General features: G+C 38.7%; 4 protein-coding genes across 8 annotated transcripts; 3 read left to right on the top strand and 1 right to left on the bottom strand.

Moving 5' to 3' along the window:
- Positions 1-874: 874 nt before the first annotated feature.
- On the top strand, positions 875-4,998 carry LOC141847924 (uncharacterized). 2 transcript variants are annotated; one of them, XM_074736034.1, is made up of 3 exons: positions 875-1,109; positions 2,490-4,645; positions 4,731-4,998. In XM_074736034.1, exons 2-3 carry the CDS (start codon positions 2,537-2,539, stop codon positions 4,932-4,934), a joined length of 2,313 nt encoding a protein of 770 aa, XP_074592135.1. In that variant the 5' UTR covers positions 875-1,109; positions 2,490-2,536; the 3' UTR covers positions 4,935-4,998. The 2 variants fall into 2 exon arrangements, with proteins under 2 accessions (XP_074592135.1, XP_074592134.1); XM_074736033.1 differs by having other exon boundaries at positions 1,092-1,109; positions 2,466-4,645.
- Positions 4,999-8,027: 3,029 nt separating this feature from the next.
- LOC141847276 (phosphatidylinositol:ceramide inositolphosphotransferase-like) lies at positions 8,028-13,189 on the top strand. Of its 4 annotated transcripts, none has more exons than XM_074735282.1 (13): positions 8,028-8,251; positions 8,324-8,522; positions 8,632-8,721; positions 9,890-9,976; positions 10,081-10,149; positions 11,350-11,430; positions 11,543-11,614; positions 11,713-11,773; positions 11,859-11,961; positions 12,047-12,142; positions 12,233-12,279; positions 12,372-12,493; positions 12,866-13,189. In XM_074735282.1, the coding sequence occupies exons 2-13, from the start codon at positions 8,490-8,492 to the stop codon at positions 12,944-12,946; spliced, it is 942 nt and encodes a 313-aa protein (XP_074591383.1). In that variant the 5' UTR covers positions 8,028-8,251; positions 8,324-8,489; the 3' UTR covers positions 12,947-13,189. The 4 variants fall into 4 exon arrangements, with proteins under 4 accessions (XP_074591383.1, XP_074591380.1, XP_074591382.1 ...); XM_074735279.1 differs by having other exon boundaries at positions 8,315-8,522; XM_074735281.1 differs by having other exon boundaries at positions 8,028-8,255.
- A 1,082-nt stretch (positions 13,190-14,271) lies between these two features.
- On the bottom strand, positions 14,272-14,973 carry LOC141848062 (uncharacterized). The gene is made up of 2 exons (XM_074736174.1): positions 14,550-14,973; positions 14,272-14,470 (listed from the first exon to the last, which is right to left on the bottom strand). Exons 1-2 carry the CDS (start codon positions 14,959-14,961, stop codon positions 14,349-14,351), a joined length of 534 nt encoding a protein of 177 aa, XP_074592275.1. The 5' UTR covers positions 14,962-14,973; the 3' UTR covers positions 14,272-14,348.
- A 5,434-nt stretch (positions 14,974-20,407) lies between these two features.
- Positions 20,408-22,281, top strand: LOC141847322 (sedoheptulose-1,7-bisphosphatase, chloroplastic). The gene is made up of 8 exons (XM_074735336.1): positions 20,408-20,558; positions 20,643-20,771; positions 20,840-21,025; positions 21,107-21,188; positions 21,264-21,485; positions 21,572-21,672; positions 21,759-21,830; positions 21,908-22,281. Exons 1-8 carry the CDS (start codon positions 20,448-20,450, stop codon positions 22,187-22,189), a joined length of 1,185 nt encoding a protein of 394 aa, XP_074591437.1. The 5' UTR covers positions 20,408-20,447; the 3' UTR covers positions 22,190-22,281.
- Positions 22,282-22,346: the final 65 nt, after the last annotated feature.

The raw sequence follows: 22,346 nt of genomic DNA, 5'->3' as shown, positions 1-22,346 counted from the left end.
AAAAAGCTACTTGTCGCAATAGATTCCCGTTACAAATTTGTGACGGGAATTTGTATCGTTCGATTTTAAAATTAAGATTAAATTCAAGCCGTAGATTGAATGAGGTCGTAGATTGAATGGGTGATTAGGATTTAGAGTTTAGGGTTTACGATTTAGGGTTTAGAGTTTGGGGTTTAGGAGTTTAGCGATCGGTCGTTGATTTTAAAATCGAATGGTTCAGATTCTCGTTATAAATTTGTGACGGGAGTCTATTGCGACAAGGATCTCAACTGTTTATTTTATTTTTAAAATTAAAAATTAAAAATCGATTTAATTGAAATAATCAATATTTTTTTAAAAAAATAATTTTTTAAATAAATTGAAGGCGTTGGACAACCCCACAAACATAATGATAGATTAGTATGCCATCCATAGTTGTCGGCCTAACCACGAGTCGGCAACCAATCATTAGCCAAATCTATTCGCATTTCTAATTGATGAAAAAAAGATGATAATCCAACTTAGTCACTCAATTCCTGAGATGATGGTTCGGTTTCTATGAAAATTTTCCGATCGATCATCAAGGTAAATCGGAAAGGAAAACGCACGTAACGGTCAATCCAGATGCTTAATATCCGTTTGGGGATGAAGGATAAAGATGACAGCAAATAAATAGCAAAAATTTATGATTAAATCATGCACCTAAACAAGATATAAACGATCAAGACAGGGCCCCACAAACCTAATGATAGATTCCATCCAATATCTTATCAATAATTGTCGGCCTAACCGGCACCAATCCGCCGGCAAATCTATTCGAGCTCGCGTCCTGTTTCTCCCCAATCGATGCACCAGAACCGACACGAGTCCCGCCGCTCCCGCCTTTTGTCTTCTTACGCGCCGAACAGCTTTTTAATTAGCTTCAATCCCCAAGAAGCTGCGTAACCGACACACACCGACCAGCCCATCATTCCCTCCCTCCATCCACGCTTCACAGTTTGCTCTCCGAAGGAATCTGATTCGATTCGAGGCGGCGGCGGAAGGCGGCCTTTTGATCGACTTGGTGGTGGTGGTGGTGGTTTGTTCTTCGCTGGTTCGTGGCTTCTAGGTCGCCCAGCCATGGCTCCGTGGTGCGCCTCCGCTCTCTTTTGCTCTTATTTGATTGTTTTCTTCGTCCGTCCTTGCTTGCTGTCGTGCTAGCTGTTTAGGTTTCCGGATAGTTCTCCTCCATCGGAGGTTTCGATTTCAATCTTGACCGTGGTTGTGGTCGCGTGGAAGATTGGAAATTGGTCGTTCCTGCTTTGTGTTTGTCTATGTTTCCTCGATAGAATGATCCGCTCTGAACGAAGAGGGTAGAGTTGAAACCCAGGTAGGTAACTAGGGTTTCGGGTGATTAAAGCGGCGCACTTGGACAAACCCATCGAATAATCACGGGGGAGAGGGAGACGGTGCCTTCTGCAAACGCGCTCCATCTCTATATTTAAATAAATTTTAGGGCAAAAATCATAAAGACGTCTCACACTTTAATTTTTATCAATAGAACGTCCTACTCTATTGTTTTGTTCAGTCGTGTATTAAGATGCTGGGCGTCTGGGTTAGCCGCGGTGGCCGTTGCGTGCACTTCCTGATTTATCCTTGGCGGGTGGGAAAGTTCCGTGGAGCCGGCCCGGTCACCCCAGGGATAGTCAATATAGCTAACTGGGATTTATCATTTTTTTTTGTTCAGTCGTGTATAATTACTCAACTGCCATTTAGTACTGTTCTGTTATCTCCCTCTTATTTTTTGAATCGGTCGGTTGCATTATAGCAACTATGAAATCATAATTGTAATAACGTAACAAGAATGATAGGAATTCACGTTGTAACAGCTACGGTTTCGTAGTTGCTATAATATGAACATGAATTTAGTTATTACAACACATTCGACCGATTCAAAATTTAGATGGGAGATGAGTATTGAACAGTACATTACTGGAGGGTATTTGAGTAATTATATACGGTTGAACAGTGAAATAGAGCACCATTTTGATAAAAAAAAAACAAAGTGGGGGCGTCTTTGAAAATAAAAGAATGCCCTTTTGAGTTTTGTCCTGAATTTAATTCTTTTTTATTATTGCTAATTAAGTTTTCTTTAGTTTTCCTCTTCCTCCTCCTTTATTAATGTCCGTACTTATTATGGTCTTATATTTTCTAACTCGAGTATTTATTAGACGTTTAAATACGTATTCATACCATTTTATATTCATACAATCTTAAAAGTGTTTCTTGAAATTTTTCCTTAATAGACACAATTTCGACTTTTTCTATGTTCTTATTCTTTATATTGTCTATTTTCGTATGTCCGCACATCTACTTTAATATCTTCATTTCTACTATTCTCATTGTCTACTCTTTTTATAGCTCAACATTCAGCTTGAGATAATCACTTCGAAACATAGATTTAATTCAACCATCAATGATTTAATTCTTTTCAAATGAATATGTAGTAAAAGCTTCTAGTTACTAAACAGAGATGATGATTGAGTCATGCTATCTCAAATTCTAACACATGTAAAAGATGATCAAGAACAAATGGGAAGGGAATCCTACAGTTCATTTCAGAAAGACTTCAACTCACCATCAATCATCTATGTTATCGAAAGGCATGTACTCTCCCAAAGGAATTAACACTGCCAATTTGCAAGAGCAGGGGCATGTAGAGACCAGAAATCTTGCCGATACAAGCGGCTTAGGTCGTCATTCACGTCTCGGTTCCAGTCCAGTACTATCAGAACCTCATCTGAAGTTCATGCCAATCATTTCTCAGAATGTGGACAAAGTTGATAACATTCAGGCTAAGGCTTTCAAATCTGGCATTGTTGATTGGGGATTGCTTGAGAGATTGAAGTATCATCAGAAATGTGTGGCTCATTGGGGAACCAAGAGACCCAAATCCATCAAGAACAAGTCTTCTCCAGTGCTTTATACATTTAACACACACACACAACACACTGGAAGAAAAGCTCGTTCTCAATCTGAAAGGTTTGGTTCTTTTGATCACAAAGCAAAACAGATCACTGTAGATGAACACTTGGATCAGTTGGACGATTCAAAAAGAGCTTCAACCATAAGTCCTTTTGTCGCAGATAATCAGAAACACTATGATGCTTGTTCAGACTTGAAAGCCACATGTTCTGAATTGTCATTGCAGATGGATCTTGGTCCTTCAGTTTCAACTTCCAATTTTCTCATTCTTACTTCAGCTGACACATACAATACCACAGAGATTCCACAGGAGTTCCAAGATTATCCTCATAATCAAGGTTTAGCGGATTGTTTGTGTCAACTACATCATAGCAACAACATACACATCTACGTGATATTGTCAACAAGACGGAATAGTTTTGAGTCGTATTTTGATGACACCATTTTAATGGAAGGAAAAAGTTGCAAAATTTCAATTTGCCATCTTGTGGATGATAAAGTCATTGATGAATCTCCTCGCCTTTCCAACTCTTGTCTTTTCCCTTGCGTCAGTCTGATCAAAGCATCTGATACTTTGCGAGCTGAGACTGTGATATCAACTGAAAAATCAAAACACCAAATCAGGAACCAGAAGCAAATTTCTCAAAATAGTCTCCAGCAATTTTTAATCCTTGCAGCTAAAGAAGAGAGAAATTCATCTGTCTTTCAGTCAAATGTTAGGCCAAAGTGGATGAAGCAAAGTGCAAGTATAAAGGAGGGTTCCTCAGCATTCGAGCTGAGAACAACAGATAACAATAAAGAAATATCAAGTTATAAGGTGAGGCAGAGTCCATTGAGGATGGTATCTAACTCTTTGTTGATGCCAAAGAACACTGTGCATCTTTCTGGGTCAATTTCCTCTTCACCTGCTCGAAGTTCTTACGATGAATCCTATAGAAAACAAGGGTTACTTCACAATGGTAATCATGATGCTAAAATATGGAAGGCTATTCTTCAAATTTCCTGGAAAAATGGTGTACCTTTGTTTATGTTCTCATCCTCAGATGGTGGTATTCTTGCAGCAACAGTGACAAGGCAAAGTGGCTTGCACAAGCATGATTTTGAGTGTGCTTATTCAATATTTTGCCTTCATGAAATTAAGAATATCGATGCCTTGGCTAACACTGGGAAAAGAAGTAACAAGCAATGGTTGGTATCTGATGTCATTGGAAGGATGAATGTTTCAAGAACAAAAAATCATGATCCCCAAAAACATTATTTCACAAGAGAGTTTGTGTTGCTTGGTGCTGAGCCAACACAGTCTCAAGGACCTGATGCCTTTTCACTTAACTCTGAGATTGCTGCCATTATTGTCAAGGTTCCTGAAGAAATGCTAGAAGAAAGTTGTGATCATTCCTTGCCGCACATCAGCTACTTCAATGATTCATCAGTAAGTGTAAGCCATGAAGAGAGAAGACTGCAAGGTGAACAAGAGAGTAGTAACTCAGACTTATGCAATATGGTAATTCTACTTCCAAGTGGAATTCATGGTTCATCAATTGATAGCAAACCTCCACCATTGATCCAGAGATGGAGATCAGGAGGAAAATGCGACTGCGGAGGCTGGGATGAGGGTTGCAGCCTGACTGTTCTAAGCAACAAGTTCCATGGGTGCACCAGCTCAACACTGAGTAACATGGGTAGACTTAAGCTGTTTCTTCAGGTACATAAACACCTCTACGATCAATTGTTCTTAAACTTGGAAAAAGTTCATCCACCTTTTCGAATAATGGTGTGACTTTTCTCAGGCTGGATCACGGACGAATACTCATGCCTTCCACATGGTTTCTTCTGAAGATGGGCTGTACACAGTTAACTTTGCGACATCCATTTCTTGTGCTCAAGCTTTTGCAATTTGTCTAGCAACCCTGCACTGTTGGCACCCTTCCATTCATTCTTGTGAGCCAAAAGAACTGCCACTGCAAGATAAAGGATCTCCCCACTGTAAGTAAGGAAACATGCTATTTCATGTCATGATGATGGTCAAATGGATTAGCCACTATTTGTACATGATGTGTCATAAGTGAGTATACAGATAAGTAAAGAAGTTGATCAAAAGTAAAGATATTACGTTCCATTTCCATGCTATGCAATTATCTAGTAGTCCTTGACATTTTAATTCTTCATTTGTGTGCCATGCAAGTTCTTTCCTCCTTCAGTTGATTGGGCATAAATTCAGAGACAACGTTACGCCTGAAACAGAAGATATTGGAAATACTTGCATTCTAATTCTCATCAAATATTAGAGTTTATATGTAGAAAAAAAATTACAATATTCATGCAAATTATTCAGATATATACTACTCTCATGGATGGCCATGTGATCTCTAGCTAGGCGTCAATTATAATTCGTCATCATTGATCGATCGACAATATCTTTGAAGCGATGTGATCTCTAAAAGATATTCTAAAGAAATACTTTAAGCATACATTAATATAATCATTCAGCATGACAATAGCATAGGCCTACCATGAGCACATAAAAGATTCAATATGACTAGTAAACAATATCTCTGAAGTTTTTTGATCCCTAACAATACTCTACGGTGCATTAGTATAATCACTAATGTGGGTTCCATAGTTGATGTGACTCCCTCTAGGGTAAAAGTCAAGAGTCATACGAAGGTCAGATTTCAGGTTGACCTGGCAAGACAAGTCAATATGAACCCGGGGACAACAATCCCACCAGAGTAAGACAGCTGTTGTCTCCGGCTTGAGCTCAGTATGAGTTTAGTCCTAGACCTTATTTGGGCTTCCAAAGCAATCTTGTCTCAGTCGTCTTAGTCTTGAATCTCACCTCGGCCAGCATCTTTTCGACCATCTCAGTTTCGAGTCTTGTCTTAGCCATCTCGGTCCTGAGTCTCTTCTTGGTCCCAGGTCTTGTCTCAGCCTTCTTTCTCAGTCGTCTCGGCCATCACATCTTGACCTTTTTTTTTTCATTTTTTCCTTCCACGGAATACTAACTTGAGTGTCGGAGTGGTCTGTCAGGACTCTTCAGTACCAGTCTAACCTCTTGTTAAAGTGCATTTCAGGTCCCCATCATCTTCTCCTTCGAGCTCCGTCAAGAAGTCGCTCGCGTTAGATCGTTTATTGACTGATGACTTAACCATTTGCGGTATCTAATCGAAACAATTACCAAGCACCATAATGGCATAGGCCTACCACAAACTCATAAAAGATTCAATGCAATTATTAAACACTAAAGCAAAGGAGCCAAAAATGTCAAAGAAGAGGTTTCCATCAAGTTAGAATTCCAACTAAAGTTAGTTCCTGGGTATAGTTGAGTTGATTACGACGGAACAGAGTTGTAGAAAAATTTCAACTAAAGTTTATTCATCACAATCTCATTAGATTGAGTCAACACAAGACCCAACGTATTGATGAGATGCCTAATCAAATGGTACTTTGCTTATCCTCACTCCCTGTCATCACAAATTATTTTATATCGCCAAATCGAACACAAGGTTCAACAACTCCTACAACATAACATTCATTCAAATTATTGATGTATATTGACATTTGTGCTCGAAGTTCAAACTCAATTTATTGGTGCAATGGTGCCCTTAGTCATGAGTTTGGATTCTAATAAATGATTTAAGTTATGTCTTGTCTTGTGATTTTATATATCTATTTGAGTGCGTAGAGATTTGTAGGAATACACATGGAGTTTAGATAGTTCATACTAAACAAAATTAAGTGATGATATGACTGATGATTTAGTGTGACATGCTTAAATTAGTTGTGTGACTAATTGGATTGGATTGGAAAGAAGACTGTAAATAAATAAGACTTGATGAAAAAACTTTCAAACAGAAGTTAACAAAGAAAAAGAGCATTGGAGATTAGTATTAAAGTGAATAATAGTTATTGTGCATAGGCTAGCAAAATATAACTTAGCACGTTGAAGAAGATTATGAAAAATTTTATGTTTGAGAACAATGGCTGTCTTCTTGTAAATGATTGCTAAGTTTGATCAAATAATGTAAGAGCATATTCGTCATATTCAAGCACAAAAGATGCATTATATATATCTTAGTCTTAAAATTCAAAAAGATAATTGATACAGATGCTAACAACTGATATTGAAGAATGCCATTATTATAAAAAAATACAATATTATTCGATTATATTAGATTGTACTCTAGATGCGAAGAATAAATGTCTATTGTAATATGTTGTGTGGAGGATTTAATAAATTCCAGAATGAGTAGAAGAATATTGAATAATATTTTTTGAAGGTAGATGATATAAAAAGACATGAACTTTTTATCAAACTAAAAAATGCATTCAGAAATCTGGAGCTTAATATTGATAATATAAGAAAGGAAAATACAATAATAATGTACAGAGAAGATTATTTAAAATAAATTTTAGAACTTTGAGGCATAATGAGAATTCTGATATTGATGATCATGATTTATATATAGAATTAATGATCTTAAAGTATTCTTTACCTACAAAAGCGAAAAAAAAGTGATTGATATGTTGAATTATCTTTAAAAAATTATTCTTTATCGGCAAAATTTATTAATTTAAAGATAATATTTAAATTATAAAATAATATTATATAAAAGGTCAGGGGCCCCTTGCCTGCCCCAGTCATATTCCGGGTGTGATTCTTTTTATTTTATTTTATTATTATTATTATTTTTCCACACGTCATCTCCCTTTCGCAACCAGCGAATCAGTCGTGGGGCTGTTTTCCAAACTAACCCCTGAAGATTAAAGAATCCTCAGATGATGTCACGAGGCAATGGCAATAACGGATCTTGTCGGTCTGTCATTTCTGGTGAAAATTTGACAATTTCCTGAAACTTCAGGTGTGAATATGAAATTTGATATAAATACAGATAACCAACCACCTGCTGAAACCGTTTCATCATCGTAAATCCTTTTAAGAAATTCTAATATTTGTAATTAAATAATTTATTTAATCAATTTAAAAATGGAAAAAACAAAAAAGGAGAGAGAGAAAGGTCTCTTTCTTCTCCCTCTTCACTCTTCCCTTTCTATATTAGTTCTTAAATCGGAGTGGCGGCCCTTTTTCTCTGCCTCTGCCAGATTTGTACCCGTCTCTCTCTCGAGTCCCTTTCTCGTCTTCTCGCCGCCGGAGACCCGTGTTGAGGCCGCGTTTTGTCCGAGGTGAGAGAAGGAGAAGGGAGGCGGTGGAACCGAGGATACCTCGCCCTCCTCAATCTCATCGTTATTTTAACCTCGATCACTTCTCGACGACAAATTCGTCTCTTTCCGTTGCTCCCTGCGTACTCTCGTAGGTATATTTGTTGGAGGAGGGTTGATTTTGTGTTTGTTTCAATGTTTTTCTTTTGTGTAGTTGTTGCAGATCGAGGTCGCCTCCGACGGAGTCGGAATTTGGTCTTCGTCCGGTGAATAAAGATTTGCGGTGATCTGTGTGCGCCGATCGGTCGGAACGAAGGGGGCCATGTGGAAGAGAAAGGAGGGTGGGTGGTGAAGGAGTATGGGAGTGATTGGGCCTTCGGTTATCAGTGATGACGATGTACATTGCTCGCGAGGCTTCCAAGGTCCTTTTTTTTTCGTTGCAGAATTCATCTGTGCTGCGAGATCTTTTTATGTGCATTTTTGGTTTTTCTTCTTCTCCTTTTGATCTGGCGTATGGCTTTCCGGTTGTAGCTATGGAGAAAGATTTGCATGGAAACGGTTGTGGAGCTTCAACTTCTTATGGAGAAGTGGAAACTTCTACTTGCAGGACTCATTTTCCAGGTATGTTGATGATACTTCTCCTTCAAACCCATATTCTGGAATATTTTTTTGAGAACTAAAGAGAAAAGTGGTCCACCGGGCTTTAATGGGCTTACAAAATTTAAATAAAACAAAAAATCTACCGGTTCAGAATAACATTGGAAGCGAATCATTTATCATGGGAACTTTTAGTTTCTAAGTCTGATTGTTTTTCTCATCAGTTATGATCCTTTTCTGTATCTGATTCCTCAATATTCAGGCTGATTGATACAATGATATATTGTTTTCCACACTCGAGTTGGATCTGTTGCCCTCCCAGTTAATCAGTTGATTTAACTATTCTGGTTTTGGCAAAACTAAAGTTGCACTTGCATTGTTTCAATTGACGTCTCTGTCCATATCCAATGTTTTAGAAAGATTTACTGTGGACACATCATTTTATTTATCTATGTGGTTGTAATATTGGAAATAGTTTGGGCCTTGTGTAGGACAAAGTAAGAACATTTGAAATTGATAAATTGACACTTAGTGAAATTAATGACGAATCTTGCTATTCCAGAGAATTCAATCCTATTGCTTTTACTTAATATGGTCATAGGGTTCTTGAGTTTAAATGAACAATTGTTTTTGTACCCATGTATTGCTACTAGGTATATATTCGATCTTATTGTAAATTTAGCTATAAGATTGTTCTCTTTGACAGAGCATACAAATATATCAAAAGAATCATTGTGACTATTATTCGAAAGAGGTGTAAGTTTATGCTGTAGAAAAGTATACCAAAGGAATTATATATTGATCAAACCAAATTTCTATTAGCATGCAAAAATATTCAACTATTCTTGGTCATCAATTTATTACACAAATTATTAGTTTATAGATTCAATTAAAGAAACATCTACAGGTTTTATTGTCATCCATAGGTTTGGCAATATAAACGTACACTTGTTAATTGACCAATTTTAATTTGTATTATGTTTCTTTGCATCTAATGGAGATTTTAACAACTTATGATTGGAGAATGGATTCAGTAGCTATTGGTAACGATTAATGATTGGAGAGGGACCAGTTACTTTTAGTTTTAACACTTGACAAGTTATTTAGTCAAAAGTTCAGCATAATTTCCTTGATTGCTAAGTTTAATTCAAGAATTCTTCTGATTAATCATGCAAGAATGGCTTTTCTTCAGTATATTCATGGGCTAGCTGCACGAGGAGTTCATTATCTACATCAACCTGGTCCGACTCTTCAAGATCTTGGGTTTATGCTCCTTCCGGTGTGTCCTACTGACTTGGATTAACTGTGATACTTAAATTAAATGACTTAATATTTTAGAGGACATCCAAGTTTTTTTACTTTTATTGTTGCTTTTATTTCCAGGAACTTGGCAAAGAACATGGCTACTTCAGTGAAAGTCTATTCACCTTCATTTTCTTGTCTTTTGTAGTGGTATGGTTTGATTATCTTTTGTTTTATGACTCTTTTCTGCAATCAAAATTCTGTTTCGGAAAATGCATAGAGCTAGAATATATAAGTTCTTTTTCTGGAAGCAATACCAAAATTTAAAGCATGATTGCTACACGAAAAATTTGAAAGCTAATGTCAATAGAATATCTCATCAAAGTGTACAATAATTTTGACTGCTAGACTTCCCATGTTTGTTACTTAGTCCTTCTGCCACTGTGTTCTTTGTAAATTCATTGTGCTTTTTTCCTTTGTCTGATACTCTGATAAACTTTGTCTGTTCACCTCCATCTCTTTGTCTCTTTTGTGTTATGATTTTGATTTTTCTGTTCATATAAGTTTCTAATGTTATATGTTCTGATGGAAAATTCATAGAATTAGAAACAATTAAATTTTCACATAAAAATGCCAAAGTTAGTTCAAACTCAAATATCAAATTTGTTAAAAGCTGATGCCAGACAATGCCATGTTTATTTCATGTTTTGCAGACTTTCCATCTTTTTGCCCTATATACCTTTTTACTACTTTGCTCACCTTCCATAATGATTCCTTGTGTTATTACCTTTTATTTAGTCTCCTAACAGTTGGCATCTAATTATGATACCCTTTATGGCGTCACAATTTCACATGCTCAGCATTTAATGTGGTAGAGGCTTTTAATTGCCATATGATGGTAGCGAGGGGAAATTTCAAATCCAATGAAAATTGGATCCTCAATCAATGAATTGAAGCTGGATACTTGCATCTTAGTTTCCATAAACATGGGATACAATGATGAATTAGAATGCTGATATTCCATCTAACTAGAATGTACTGATGATGATGGGTTGTCTAATTCCTTCCTTTAACTATTCCAAACATGATTTTATTAAACAACTGGGCTTATCATTCATGTTGGTAACTCTTGGATTGTTGTTCATAAGTTTATTAGATCTCTAAATACTCATACCAAATAAAACACTTGCAGCCGTTATTACTATATCTCACTATCTGCCCCTTTTTTTTTAATTCCTCTTCTTTGTGACATCTTTATCTCATGTGCCTTGTTACAAATTATACAACTTGGGGGCAGGTACTGTGCTTTGTAAGCTTTATTTGTATTGCTAAGTTACAGTGATTGCTATATTTTCCTACACCCTTTATTGATTATTTGATGATGTGTCACTGTGTATTTACATGTCGCAGTGGACTTTTCATCCGTTTGTTTATCATAGCAAGCGCTTCTACACTGTTCTGCTCTGGCTAAGAGTTTTAGCTTTTCTTGCTGTAAGTTTGTGTTGAGCTATGTTTTTTGTTGCATATTTGGTCCTGTTTCTTAATGCTCAATGGGTTTCTGCAGTTTTTTTTAAAAAAATTTAATGCCGAATGGTTTTTTCAGGCTTGTCAAACATTAAGGATCATTTCGTTCTATTCTACTCAACTTCCTGGTCCTAACTATCATTGTCGTGAGGTTTTTGTGAAATTCATTGTTAATTTCTAATATTCTCTCCCTCAACAGATCCTGGGCATGATTCACTGTAGTCATATTTTGTTTCCCTCTCCATGTAGGGGTCAAAGCTTGCCAGGCTCCCCCCACCAGAGACCATAACCGAAGTGCTACTGATTAACTGTGAGATTCTTTATCTGATATTAACTAATCATAGTTAAATGGTATAATTTCTTACATTGAGGTTTTTTTTTTCACTTGTTTGCAGTTCCTCGTGGAGTCCTATTTGGCTGTGGCGATCTCATATTTTCATCCCATATGATATTTACACTTGTTTTTGTACTTGCATACCATAAATATGGATCTAAACGGTACACTTCTGTGTTCAATTGAGCTCATATTTTTAACTGTTCTTTGATTTTTGAAAAAAAAAATTGTCATAATTTGTTGCTGCAGGTTTATGAAGTTCATTTCTTGGGTTGTTGCTATTATTCAGAGTTTGCTTATAGTTGCTTCTCGCAAACATTACACTGTAGACGTAGTTGTTGCATGGTGGGCTGGGTTTGCTTACTAGTATTTTTCTTAAACTTTAATACTTTGATTGTGACATTTATATGATAGTTTTGATCTTTTTGCTGTCAGGTATACTGTAAATTTAATGGTTTTCTTCGTTGACAAGAAACTACCAGGTGTGTTGTACATGCATGAGATTTTTCTCCTCAAAAATCATATTCTATTCAACAACATTTTTAAGATTTGATTTTTCTTTTATTTATTACAGAAATGCCTGAACGTTCTAGTGCCCAACCATTACTACCATTGAGTGCCAAAGAGAAAGATGAAAAATCCAGAGAAGAGCACCACAAACTTTTGAATGGAAATATAGGGGATACTACTGATCGGGTACAACGCTATGAATGATTTATTATTCTTCTGGCATCTGGTTTATTAGCTCTGGTTTCATAGTGATCTGAATATCATCTAACTAAAGCATTGTTAACAAAGCCTGAACTCAGGATGCTTACCATAATTCAGCTTTACTTGATTTATTTAACAAGTACATAACAAGTGCAAATAACATGCATTAGTTTCATGTGTCCTCAAATTGAATCGGTTCCTGTATACTAACAAATTGTATGAAATGAATTTTTGTACACTGAATAGCATGTCCTTTTGTTTACGTGATTGAGTTATTAGAACATTGCATATTATTAGCTGACCATCCTACTAAATCACTGTTGATTGAATGAAACGTCTGTTTTTCTTCCCAACCAGAGGCAGAGATTGCAAATGAATGGCAAGCACGGAGAGGACACTAATCACAATCATTCCGAACCTTTAGCGAATGGTGTTTAGATGACATCTGACATCAAAGGCTGTGGCTGCGTGTGCGATACATGGAATACCAAATCACCAACATGGAAAATAGCCTGTACCTGTTCAGATTAAAGCCCACTGAGAAGTTCTAAGCAGTGGCCACATCCCATGTGTAACTTGGGCATGCTACTTTCTAGCTCCTTGCATCAAGAATGCTCATATGTATTATGCCCTTTATCATCAATTCTTCATCCTTCAGTAAAAGAAAATCTTTTATCTTGATCCGATAGTTGCAGTTACATTTGCTGAGGGCTGATGTGCCATGTGCCTGTGATGATCTTGTTTCAGGATTTCTTCTCATTGAAATGTGTGAAGGAACATACTTAAGAATTGGGAGGAAGATTTTGATTTTTGCGAGATTGTATAGAAATGATCCTCACTAAAAACAGTTTCCATAGAATTTCACGAAAGTGGAAATTGTTGTCCTTTAGAGCAGTGAAAGCACAAGAAAGTTGTAAAAGAATTTAGAGATTCTCTTTTTTTACTAACGAGTTTCTATTTTCTTTCACTAGGTCTATAATATACTGTAGCAAGTACAGTTGAGCAAAAGCTACAGGACTCATCAAGCTTGCTTTGAAGTCTCTATGCAGTCGATGAATCACAAAATAATACTCTCGAACGAGTGTGACAAACATGGATCATTGTAAGTGGTTATAATAGAAACTTTCAAGAGTGATGCATATACAAAATACAAAGTTAGTTGTGCCCCAAAGCTATTACAAGCTCATATTCCACAATGAGTTACAATGTTTGGTTACGTAGAGCTTTCATGTTAAAACCTTGTAACTTAACAACATTGTTGATTAGGTTCCCTCGTGGATTTATATTTTGAAACATTGTCTATTACCTATTGTTGTGTTTGTAGGAAGTGAAAGATCGACATTTTTGGGGCTCAACTAATGACATGGTTGAGTATCAATTTGATTTAGAGGTGTTTCTAAGTCATATTTATGTGATAACTTAGGTCTCAAACCTTTAGTAACTTACAAAGTTTGTAAGTTGGCTAAGAAGGCATCTCAACATGCATCTCATTTGACTAACTTCTTTCTAACATTTGAATTATATATGGCAATCAATTAAGTCAAATCAACTGCCTACATTATTTTTAGCCTCTTTTGTAGTGATGACTGAATTATGATATTTAAATCTCTTTGGATGATTAAAGTTCTAAGTTGCACAAAATTATTCACTTCTTATGCTCTAATAGTAAATAAATGATAAAAAGTAAAAGGTTGAAGTTTACTAAGATTTCTTTCTTTTTAATACACAAATGCGTAGAAATTTGCAAAATTATTAGGCACTCGCTCGCGTCGATCCTCTGCAAACATGTAATCTCTCCATATAAATGAAAAGGAGAAAAGATGTCTAAGAAAAAGAACAATCAGTAGGATGTCGGTGAAGGAGCAGCGGCGCCGCCAAACGCTGCGCCGGAGCTGAGAAGCTCCGCCATCGCTCGTCGGGGATTCACTTTATGCACCGAGCACAGATCCGGTAGAAAAACACCTGCACCGTTTTCGCAATCAAGATTAATATTTCAGGATTCCACGATTTTTTTTTAATTACAGGTATAAATATATATCACCTTCGCCGGCGGCGAGGTTGAAGTAGAGGTCGACGATGTTGGGGCAGTTCTGGTAGCACGCGGCGGAGCAGAGCTTTCCGGCGAACTCGGACTCGAGGAGGGCGTCGGAGGAGAAGCCGGTGGCGTCGCGGCTGACGCCGCACGCCCGCACGCACTCGTCGGTCTCGACCCAGTCTCTCATCCTCCGCTCCACCTCCACCTCCGACGTCCGGCACTGGTACTCCGTCCGCCCGCCGCCTCGGTGGACGCTCTCCAGCAGGCACCGCTTCGACGCCGACGAGACCGCGAAGGCGCACAGATCCTCGGGCAGCTCCTCGCAGGTCACGGCCCCTGAAGCGGAGGGAAAGAGGAGGAGGAGGAGGAGAGATCCAGAGAGAAGGATGAAGGCCAGGGCCATCTTAGACGAAGCCATGGACTGCACAACCGTTATCGATCGAGCGAGGCGATGGCGCTGCTTTATATATATATCAAAAAAAAGCTAAAGTTGATTTGTGGAATGACTTGAAGGACTCCGTTTCCTTTATGGGATTTACTTCGACGAGCACAACGCATGCTTCAAGCTTCGCAGGCACTAAATTCGCTGCATGAAAACAGTTTCCTCTTCAACGTGCCTTTTTGTTGCCCGTTCCCTGTTCGAGGAAATGACCAGGACGATTAATTAATGGAATCTTCTTTTCTTTTATGTCTTAGGGAAGAGGTAAAGTTAGATGCGTTACTTTATTAGAAATTTCGTTATGTTATGTTATTATTGATAATATAAATAGGTAAGTTTATATTCATTCCTGAATTTAAATTTTGATCGTCTTATTTATCGTTATAAGTGCTTTACAATTACAACACAGATAGAATGCATAGTAACGTTTTTTTTTATAACTGATGGAATTAAAGGGGAGCATAAATTTGGATAGTAAGTAGGGAAGAAGGTAGAATCGTCGATTTGGATTTTGGATTGAATTTATTGGATTGATCCACTTCGTCAAACAATTTAGATAGATTAAGTTGATATTTTATCAATCCGGATTCAGGTGGTTCGACCCATCTAGGTCTGAGACCCGTGTGTGTCAACTCGTGGCGGACTTGGATTGATTTGCAGGCGCGGGTTGAAAAAATTTATTTTTTAAATTTAAAATTAAAGTAAAAAATTTAATAAATTAATGGAGTTGACCCATCTAAACAGCAATTCAAATTTAAAAATTTCAATTTGACCTTTTAAATTGTAATTTAAATTTAAAATTTTTAATTTTTTTATTTTTTGACAAGTCTTTGGGTTGACCCACTTAACTCATAACTTGTAACTCCGTCTTAAGTTAGATTGGGTTGAAAATTTTTCAATCTGTTAAGTTGGTATGCCAACCTCCTATTTTGTTATATGATGAATTAACTTATTTTATTGTGGATTGATCCGTCTGAGAGCGCTAGAAAAGATAAGAAGCTGCTTCCTGCTTTGTTGATCGGCACGAGCGAGCAGTAGTAACTTAAAACTGCCTCTCGGATCCATGAAAGACAAGCAACAGTCGCCTCAATGGAGATCAATTGGCATAATCGTGCTGGTGGAGTAAATTTGTTGTCGCTCGGTTGGTTGGTCTTCTTCCATGAGCCTTCTTAGGCTGAGATATTCCATACCAGTTGCTAGTAGTTAAGTCTGCGTCTGGCTTGGGGGTTGTTCTTGATTTTCATGATTATTGTTGTTTTGGGGTGGTTGGTGTTCCCCACCACCTTCCGAAATGATGGTGGCAGATTCTTCTGTAGAACAATACCTGTTGTATCGTGCCTTGGATGAGATTGCTCGCGTCGGAGGAACGATCACGAAGAATCGGAAGGCTCCTCAAGTTTCCACAAACTAAATCCTCGATTTGGTTCTTCCTCTTCTCCGGCAAGCGTCAGGAACGAATCCCTTCTTTCCCTCTTCGACTTGGACGCAACCTCACAGATCGCTACTACACCCCTCTCGTAAGCCCACTGATCGTAGAGCCTTCCTCTCCCTTTAATAGGGAGAGGAAGCGAGGAGAGAGGCGTGGTGGTAGTGGATGGTTACGGAAACGACCGAGCGGTTACGGAAACCGCCGAGCGATTACGGAAACCGCCGAGCGGTTACGGAAACCGCCAACATCTCCCACTCGTCCAAGTGAAGTCACAAAGGCAAATGGTCACAAAAATCATTAAGAGGTATCTAGTCACATAGACTAAATATAACCGGAATGCAGAGTCACTTAAACTGTAAGAACAACCAATTCATAGAAAACCACACTATTCTGGGCCGTGCCTAAGAGGCACGACCGTGCCTCTTTTCATAGGGGCGTGCCTTGTCTGGGCCGTGCCTATGAGGCATGCCCGTGCCTCGTTTCCAGGGGTGCTTACCCCATGCCATGCCTTGAGGCACGGCCGTGTCGCGGAGCAATTTTTAGGGGTATAAAAGTTAATTTTTGTGAAAGAAACACCATTCTTCCCTTTGGACCTGACCTAGGGGCTAGCTGTCACTTTCCTTTCATCGTCATCATCATCCTCACCCATCACCACCGCCGGAAAGAAGTCAACGGGGGTTCCGTCTTCAAATCCGACCATCTTCCATCCACCAAGGAGTAAAGGGGGTTCCTTGTTCCTTCATACCATTTTACCTACCGCTTCAACCACACGGAGTTTGCATCGGAGTTGGGGGTTCCATCGTCGCTGCATCCTTCGGTGGGGTTTTACCGTTTCGCATCCACCTTCGGCCAGGGACATTGGGAGAGTCATTTTACTGTCCATTTATCAGCTTAGATTAAATTATGCACATTAGATGTTTGTTTAAATTCCCCTTACAGTTTTGGATATTGATTGTTCTTAGTTTTTCTTTGTTTACTTGTTGATGCATTTATTTAAATTGTTGACGCACTTCCTTACTTCATTAATGCATTTTATTTTCAGCACTTTCGTAGTCGCAACTCTATCTACAATGCTTAGTGTTCTTTTTGTTCTTTAGATTTAGAACTCAAAACAACAACCACCCCATCTAATACAAAAGAAAATCTAAATCCCCAATTTTAATAACATCTAGAATTATCATACATCGACTACAATCATTTGGGAGACGACTCGAGTTACCCTATACTACTTAGTTAGGGGATTCGATATAAATTAAATTAACGTGCTCATTTTACAACGACGATCTGAGCGCGCTTCAGTCCACTATGCTAGGAACCACCCCAAGTTCAGTAATGAACTTTTAGATCCGAACAGCCTCCTTTACTGCATCAGACGCAGCAATATACTCCGCTTCTATTGTAGAATCTGCGACTGTGTCCTGCTTCAAACTCTTCAACTCACAGTGCCACCATTCAGATAAAATACATACCCTGACTGTGATATGAAATCATCCCTATCGGTTTGGAAGCTTGCATCACTGTAACCTTTTACAGCTAGCTCCTTATCGCCTCCAAATATCAAGAAATATTCTTTTGTCCTTCATAAGTACTTAAGAATATTCTTGACCGCTGTTCAGTGACTTTCACCTAGATCTGACTGATATCTGCTCGTCATACTCAAAGCATACGAGATATAAGGACAAGTATAAAGCATGACGTACATAATAAACTCTATAGCAAATGCATAAGAGATCTGGTCCATGCGGTCTCTTTCCTCCTTAGAAAAGAGACATTGAGTTTTCGAAAGACTCATACCATATGACATTAGAGGAATCCCTTTTTGAAATTCTGCATAGTAAAATAATTAAAAACCTTGTCGATGTATGCACTCTAACTTAGACCAAGCAATCTTTTAGATCTATCTCTATAGATCTTGATGCCTAGAATATAAGCTGCTTCACCTAAGTCTTTCATTGAGAAACAAGTCCCTAGCCATGTCTTCACAGACTGTAGTAAAGGGATATCATTTCTAATGAGGAGTATGTCATCCACATATAAGATTAGAAAGATAATTGTGCTTCCACTAACCCTCTTGTAGACACAGGGTTCATCTTCATTTTTGATGAAATCAAACATTTTGATTGCATCATCGAATCAAAAATTTCAGCTTTGAGAAGTTTGTTTTAGCCCACAAATAGACTTTCATCTGCCAGATCTCATAATTATGATAAGCTGTAATAGCAAGCATGATCCGAATATACTTAAGCATCGCAACTAGTGAAAAAGTTTCATCATAATCAATACCATGAATCTGTTTGAAATCTTTAGCTACCAATCACCCTTTATAGGTATGCATAAGATCATCCATGTCAGTCTTTCTCTTAAAGACCCACTTACTAATTTATAGATTTTTTAGTAATACTATTAATTTCTTTTTAAATAGGATTTGTGAAACAAATTCAAAAAAAGAGGTAAGTCTTTACATATTTTGTTATAGGTTTTATTTTTTAATTTTAAAAATGATACTTCTTTTTTTTTGTTTCTTATACAAGACAAGAAAAGATATTGACAGAGAAGGAAGCAGAGTCTTCGGATAGCAAAAATAAGCATGACGATTCTATTTTATCTTTTCCTCGTCCTCAAACCTCTTTACATTACTTATATTATATGGATATGGATTTATATGACTGAATGTACTAATTTGGATTTCATCACATTGATATGGATTTATATGACTGAATGTACTAATTTGGATTTCATAAACATGTGTAAATGTCTATTATTGAGTGTAGATATTGATATGGATTGATATGGATTTCATCATGTAACATTTGCATCTTTGTGTAAATGTTAATATTGTAGAGTGTGGATTGTGATTATGTGATTTCAATTTTTGTGAATGTCGTGTTAAATGTGAAACTATTAATTGTTATAATCAATTTGACAGGTTATATGTAAAATTTGAATCGATCTGATTGAATCGATATTTCATTGTATCTATGGGATAATCAATGAATAAGTAGAGTAGGAAAGAAAAAAAAAATTGATTTTGCAACAAAAATGAGTTTCGTTGCAAATTAACGATGAATTCTGCAATGAACCCAATTTCATCGCAAATCTATCGTAACTTACTATTTATCGATATTTTACGACGAAAATGATTTTTAGTCGCAAAATTCGTTGTCGATTGACGATGAATTTCATTTTCATCACTGATTGGCGACGAAAATAGTTTCGTCGCCGATTGATGATGAATTTTTATTCGTCGCCAATCGGCAATGAAATTCATTTTCGTTGTCGATCGACGACGAATCAAATTCGTTGTCGATCGGCTACAAAATTATTTTCGTCGTCGATTGATGATGAATTTTACAACGAAAAATATTTTTCGTCGCTAAAATTTACGACAAAACATAAAATTTTCATTATAAAAATTAACGACGATTTTATAGCAATGAATTTTTGTCGTCGCAAAATTCATCATAAAAAAATTTATGACGATTTTTTTTTAAAGTTCATCGTAAAATTTATCGCTAAACACGATTTTTCTTGTAGTGCTAGGTCTAACTACAAGCCAAGACATTTTTGTTCAAAAGCTTAAACATATCATAAATTTATTACAAATAAAAATTTTAGCTTAGTGTACTTGAATGCATTACTTGTGTAGGTGTTTTGATGCAAAATTATACTTTCTTGAAAGGCAAGCGGAACGAGTCAAAAGAATAGGTCATTTACCCCGCCACAAATCCACTAACCAATTAGTGCCTTCGAAAAATCTTTTGATCAGTCAGTTTTTCCCTCGAAGGGGCTCACATCCCTGGCGCGTGGACATATGGACAGACGCAGCCAGCAAGCTAGCGCCGGGGGACGCCTCAAGCTGTTGAGGCGCGCAGCCACACACCGCAAGGAACGATGAGCATTTACCTCACCACAGATCGCTTATCCTATTCCCCCACTCTCTCCCTCCTCGTCAGCCAACCAAACACGCTTAATATCCCACCAACGCACATCGCCAAAGTTTCTAGCTCATTGCCTCAGCCACAGCAGCCCAGCTCCAATGGAGGCAACATGTGCAGCTCGCGGGGCGATTTCTCATGCCGTCTTCTACCAATCGCGCTTGGCGGTGCCGTCCTCTGCTCCTTCCCTTCCGCGCTCCCACAGACCCCCGGTGAGTTTCTCCTAAACGATGATCTCACGCTGAGAGGTACGTGTAGTTCGTTGGGCAATCAGGTCGGTGGTGTTCTTGTTGCAGGGGCTAAAGTCCAGCTCGTTTCTCGGAGAGCCTGTTGGGCTCACGACGCCCAGGTCTGCTTCAAGAGCTTCATCCAGGGGAGGAAGCGGTTCGTCCCTCGCCGCCAAGTGCGAGATCGGCGACAGCCTGGTAATGCTTCGACTAAAATCATCAGCGTAGTGGTCCTAAGTAGTTAACTGCGAACTACTTACTTGCAGGAGGAGTTTCTGACCAAGGCGACGCCGGACAAGAATTTGATCAGGCTACTGACCTCCATGGGAGAGGCTCTGAGGACCATCTCCTTCAAAGTGAGGACCGCATCGTGCGGCGGGACTGCTTGCGTCAACTCCTTCGGCGACGAGCAGCTCGCCGTCGATTTGCTAGCTAATAATCTTCTCTTCGAGGCAAGCTCCCGTTTCTTGCGATGCTTCTTCCTTCTTCGCACCGCAATCAGTTGATCCGATCTGATCTCCTCCTCAATGTAGGCTCTGCAATATTCCCATGTCTGCAAGTACGCATGCTCGGAGGAAGTCCCGGAGTTGCAGGACATGGGCGGACCAGTCGAAGGTGGAAGGAAAGCTGTTGTTTCTCGAGACGAAAAAAGATTCGAAAAACAATTAACCATCTGAAGCATCCGTGCAGGTGGTTTCAGCGTGGCATTCGATCCTCTCGACGGATCAAGTATCGTCGACACGAACTTCACGGTGGGCACCATATTTGGCGTGTGGCCCGGCGATAAGCTCACAGGTGTGACGGGGAGAGATCAGGTGGCTGCTGCCATGGGCATTTATGGACCTCGCACCACCTACATCGTGGCTCTCAAAGATTGCCCTGGAACCCACGAGTTCCTCCTCCTCGATGAAGGTGTATCTATACGACTATACTCTCTCTGTCTCTCTCTGCGTTTACCTCTACGACTGAGACCATTACCCTGTCCTTGCTGGATGCAGGAAAGTGGCAGCATGTTAAAGACACAACAACGATCGGCGAAGGCAAGATATTCTCTCCGGGAAACCTCAGGGCTACATTTGACAACCCGGCATACGATAAGGTTCCTAACTAACCTTTTTAGTCCATAAGAAGGAATCGAAGCTAGTGGGAGTTCAACTGATCCACTGAATCGTTTCGTGCTTGCAGCTGATCAACTACTACGTGAGAGAGAAGTACACGCTGCGGTACACCGGAGGAATGGTGCCAGACGTTAACCAGGTAAATTCTGAGAATGCTTTTGGTTTATTATCTTCAGGCGATCGATTTCTGAGCTTTGTTCGTGTGCTGCACGGTAGATCATTGTGAAGGAAAAAGGGATTTTCACCAACGTGACGTCTCAGAGTTCGAAAGCGAAGCTGAGGTTACTCTTTGAGGTGGCTCCCTTGGGGTTCCTGGTCGAGAAAGCCGGCGGGTACAGCAGCGACGGCACGCGGTCGGTGCTCGACAAAGTGATCGAGAACCTCGACGAGCGGACTCAGGTCGCGTACGGGTCGAAGAACGAGATCATCCGCTTCGAAGAGACGCTCTACGGCTCTTCCAGGTTGAAGACTGGCGAACCGGTTGGAGTTGCTGCGTGAGTAGAGTGACAGTCGCCTTGCTGTCACCATGCAATTTGAGATCAATGGTAAATGGGCAAACAAAATGTAATGTTTAAACTGTTTTTTCTTTCCCCTCCCTTTTATGGTTAATCCTTTTGGGAATTAATTCAGGATTTAACATCTGAAAAGTAGATGA

This window comes from Curcuma longa, chromosome 16 (genome assembly GCF_044706935.1).
Source record: "Curcuma longa cultivar G26 ecotype Majalengka, Jawa Barat chromosome 16, ITB_CL_G26_1.1, whole genome shotgun sequence".
Classification (NCBI taxonomy): Eukaryota; Viridiplantae; Streptophyta; class Magnoliopsida; order Zingiberales; family Zingiberaceae; genus Curcuma; species Curcuma longa.
The sequence above is the reverse complement of the archived record's forward strand: the minus strand, read 5'-3'. Positions and strand labels throughout refer to the sequence as shown.

Excerpts from the sequence above, each read along its gene's own strand:
- LOC141848062 (XM_074736174.1), bottom strand. The coding sequence starts at position 14,961 with ATGGCTTCGTCTAAGATGGCCCTGGCCTTCATCCTTCTCTCTGGATCT. Across the intron at positions 14,471-14,549 it reads CAACCTCGCCGCCGGCGAAG|GTGTTTTTCTACCGGATCTG; the intron begins GTGATATATATT and ends AAAACGGTGCAG.
- LOC141847924 (XM_074736034.1), top strand. The coding sequence starts at position 2,537 with ATGATCAAGAACAAATGGGAAGGGAATCCTACAGTTCATTTCAGAAAG. Across the intron at positions 4,646-4,730 it reads GACTTAAGCTGTTTCTTCAG|GCTGGATCACGGACGAATAC; the intron begins GTACATAAACAC and ends GACTTTTCTCAG.
- LOC141847276 (XM_074735282.1), top strand. The coding sequence starts at position 8,490 with ATGACGATGTACATTGCTCGCGAGGCTTCCAAG. Across the intron at positions 8,722-9,889 it reads TTGCAGGACTCATTTTCCAG|TATATTCATGGGCTAGCTGC; the intron begins GTATGTTGATGA and ends GCTTTTCTTCAG. Across the intron at positions 12,494-12,865 it reads TAGGGGATACTACTGATCGG|AGGCAGAGATTGCAAATGAA; the intron begins GTACAACGCTAT and ends CTTCCCAACCAG.
- LOC141847322 (XM_074735336.1), top strand. The coding sequence starts at position 20,448 with ATGGAGGCAACATGTGCAGCTCGCGGGGCGATTTCTCATGCCGTCTTC. Across the intron at positions 20,772-20,839 it reads GCGAGATCGGCGACAGCCTG|GAGGAGTTTCTGACCAAGGC; the intron begins GTAATGCTTCGA and ends ACTTACTTGCAG. Across the intron at positions 21,189-21,263 it reads CATGGGCGGACCAGTCGAAG|GTGGTTTCAGCGTGGCATTC; the intron begins GTGGAAGGAAAG and ends GCATCCGTGCAG.